Source organism: Heliconius melpomene, chromosome 16 (assembly GCF_056956725.1).
Source record: "Heliconius melpomene rosina isolate 202511_hmr_F chromosome 16, ASM5695672v1, whole genome shotgun sequence".
Lineage (NCBI taxonomy): Eukaryota > Metazoa > Arthropoda > Insecta > Lepidoptera > Nymphalidae > Heliconius > Heliconius melpomene.
The window spans coordinates 7,777,197-7,780,490 of record NC_140404.1 but is presented as its reverse complement, the minus strand read 5'-3'; the positions used below and the strand labels follow the sequence as shown (position 1 = coordinate 7,780,490).

Below are 3,294 nucleotides of genomic sequence, written 5' to 3'. Positions count from 1 at the left end.
TTATTTAGTAAATACTTTATCAAGATAATATTATCTAATATCTTTAAGTGTTGTTCTTTTATTAAATCGTCGTCTTAAATAAATTGAATAGTCTTAATAAAATAATGTTTTTATTTTTGTTATTTTTAATATTTGCAAAAATATATAGTACTTATTGACTTTTGAAATATTCTCCTAGATCAGTCAACTAATAATAAGTGATTGACGTTTTGATTTGTCAATTATCGCATTACTTAGCTTAGTAGAAATTAAAATGCAAAATTTTTTGTTAAAATTCTAATTTTATTTAAAGATTACTTTGGACTCAGATTAGGGAAAATGGTGAATATTGAAGAAAACGATTTGCACATATACTCTCCAGAAAGTTATTTGAAATGTTTTTTGGGATTAATGGTGGACCGTCAAGCTAGCTCTCGTGAATTATGCCCCAAATTTCATTGTCAGGATACAGTAAAAGGTCATTTGAAAATAAATAAATGAAACTGTTCGTAGCGCAGAGGTACAATCATGTGATTGTAAATATATAGTTTTGCTATAGGTTGTGGGTTCGAGTCCCGTTCAAGGAAATGAAATGTTTAATATTTTCATTTCTTAGCTTTGTTGTCTGGTGTCAGGTGCCGGCAAAGCGCGTCCTTTCGCGTGTAGCGAGAATATACAATAATACATATATATAAGCTATCAAAACATAGTTTTAAATTTTAATACATTTTTATATATTTTTTTTAATTTATATAACAGTTTAGGCAAAGAGAGTTTTGTGTCAAGGCACTCTAATCTCCACTTTCTGCTTTCACTATGAATTCAATTATATAATATGCTTAATTACACTTTTACTTTAGAAAAATGATTTTTTTTCAGTAATCACAGAACAACCAAAGTGAAAGAAAACTATTTCAACTAAAAATAGGAACTAAACAAAACTACATATTGATAAATAAATAATTTCATATATTGTCAACATCATTTAAATTCTTCTGGTTGTCTTTTAACACTTGTCTTACATTAATGTTAATTCTTGATTCATTAATATAATTGTCAAATTGAATCCACATTTCATTTGTTATTTTATTCATCTCTGTTTCCTTATGTAAATATTTATAATTTGCTCCATTATACCCTATGGTATTTAATTGTTCAATTTCGTTATAACTCCAGGGTTGTGATGTAGCTGGTAATATTTTAGGTACAGCGTGATAACAAAGTCTTGCTTCCTTGGACATAATAATTACATCGCCACTGTTTAGTAAAATGGCAGATGGGTCCTCTAATTTATCTTTTCCACCTAGCAAAAAGATTGCTGACTGGCCAAAACTGAAAAATAATGTTTAAGTATATAGTAATAAAGTTGTATAGTCACGATTATAATGAGGCCTATATGAATATGCCATATTGGCACAGCATTTCATTGAAAGTATGGTAATTGTTGATAAGCGGGAAGTGGAGATCAATGTGTCTGAACACTAGGTTTCCTTGATTCCTGCTGCCTACTCTGTTATATGGAATATAGCATGAAGCTAAAAAGAAGCAAGATGGGTAAATAAATAAGCATACTCCCAAATTTATTTTTTATGGTTTCTTACATGGTACATAAAGGTGCTTCTAAATTAAAAAAAAAAATATCAGTATCATATCTGGACATTTTTAAAAGAAACTTCTTTAAGGTAATGTAAATATGATTTACTAACCTAAATGAATATAAAGGTGCTTGTAAATTAACTTCTGAATGATCAGTATGCGCAGATAATGTAGATCCCATGTGATAGTAATTCACAATAGCAGCTTCGGCTTTAAAATTTGTGTATCCTAAATACTGTGCAAATATGTCACATAATTCAGCTAAGTCTTCAGGAAATGTAGTTTTATTTTCTTCACTGTAAATCTGAAATTTAAATAAAAATAGTTAATATTACACAGATTATGAGACAGATAGATATTGTGATTACAGTGCTATCGAGTCTGATATATGTGTGATGGTTATGGGTTCAATTTGCACTCAGAGGAATAATATTATTATATTTTTTTGTATATGACTACATTAAATTTAGACAGAAACAGGGTATGTCTTGATGCTAGGTTCTCTGTGCCTACTCTGGTATGATAAATAGTATCATATTTTAGAAAAAATATTAATAATGATTAATAAGTATATTTTAAGTTTCATAATATTATGTTTTGTAAAGGCAACATACAAGATTTTTTTACTTTGGTATCCCAGTTATGATGATATCCAAGTGTAGTCCACCGCAATTTCTTTTGCAGTTTGATATCACATTCATTATTTTTATGACATTCAGCCCACCAATCATTTAGGTTGTAATCTATATCAATAATTGTTTTATTTGGTTTTCTTGGATAATCTTTAAGACATTTCTGTATCCAATATCTTTGTCCTATAGTGGTAAAAGGATTTCTTATCAAAATAAGGCCAGGATGCTTGTGAAATGTATATGCCTTCCAATTTTTTAAGTTAGTTAAACCTAGCATTTCCACTCTTACATCCTCCACAATAATATTCTTATTAATGCTTGAAACCTACAATAAAAGTTAAACACAATATAAATGAAAACCATTATTATAGAATAACATTAAAGGTATAAATGACGATATAAAAAAATTAAAACATACCTCATCATAATAATTCTTATTTTGTGGTGCTATAACTTGTTCAAGGGAAGGTTTGGGTTTATTTGATTTATAATATTTAAATTTTTTCATAAAACTATCTAGCTCCTTGTTCATGTTTGTGTTACTTTATGAATATATATTTTAAAAAGCTTTGTCTTACACTATTTCGCTATTTCTTAATGTCGTCGATGTGTACATAACAGTATATCAGTAATCTCTTTTTCAAGATAATAGTTTTGTAAAGTCCAATCTCACATTATACATAATAGTACAAAAAAATCTAAATAAGGAAACTAGCACATTTTGTGACAAATTGGTTGACAATTGATAAATGTCAAGTGACATTGACTACCAATTCCTGTCAGAGAGTTGTAGATTAGCTGATAATTCCCGATTGGTTAAATAATGGAAACAGCAATTAAAATTCCCAGAATATTTGTATTTTAAAAAATGTGAGTCATACTACGAATGCAATAATTTAATTCATAATAAATTTAATTTATAATTTTACAAACTTCTTAATTTATTAAAACCCTTGGAAACACAATATAGAAAATAAGAATACGGTACTAATCGATAATTTTTCTTTCTTTCCCTACCGTACCTTACGATATTAGTCCTAAGCACCATTTTGTTGATTTGGTAGAATATTCTAGTTTTTTAAACTAT

At 28.0% G+C, this 3,294-nt stretch overlaps 1 protein-coding gene across 1 annotated transcript; it reads right to left on the bottom strand.

Moving 5' to 3' along the window:
- Positions 1–261: 261 nt before the first annotated feature.
- Positions 262–2,963, bottom strand: AlkB (alpha-ketoglutarate-dependent dioxygenase AlkB). The gene is made up of 4 exons (XM_085199589.1): positions 2,626–2,963; positions 2,203–2,532; positions 1,686–1,879; positions 262–1,311 (listed from the first exon to the last, which is right to left on the bottom strand). The coding sequence occupies exons 1-4, from the start codon at positions 2,737–2,739 to the stop codon at positions 945–947; spliced, it is 1,005 nt and encodes a 334-aa protein (XP_085055715.1). The 5' UTR covers positions 2,740–2,963; the 3' UTR covers positions 262–944.
- Positions 2,964–3,294: the final 331 nt, after the last annotated feature.

What these genes read in the sequence shown, in the direction of transcription:
- AlkB (XM_085199589.1), bottom strand. Translation starts at nt 2,739, where the DNA reads ATGAACAAGGAGCTAGATAGTTTTATGAAAAAATTTAAATATTATAAA. An exon ending in ATCATAACTGGGATACCAAA is followed by an intron (nt 1,880 to 2,202) that starts GTAAAAAAATCT and finishes TTTAAATTTCAG; the next exon opens with ATTTACAGTGAAGAAAATAA. An exon ending in GCACCTTTATATTCATTTAG is followed by an intron (nt 1,312 to 1,685) that starts GTTAGTAAATCA and finishes ATTATTTTTCAG; the next exon opens with TTTTGGCCAGTCAGCAATCT.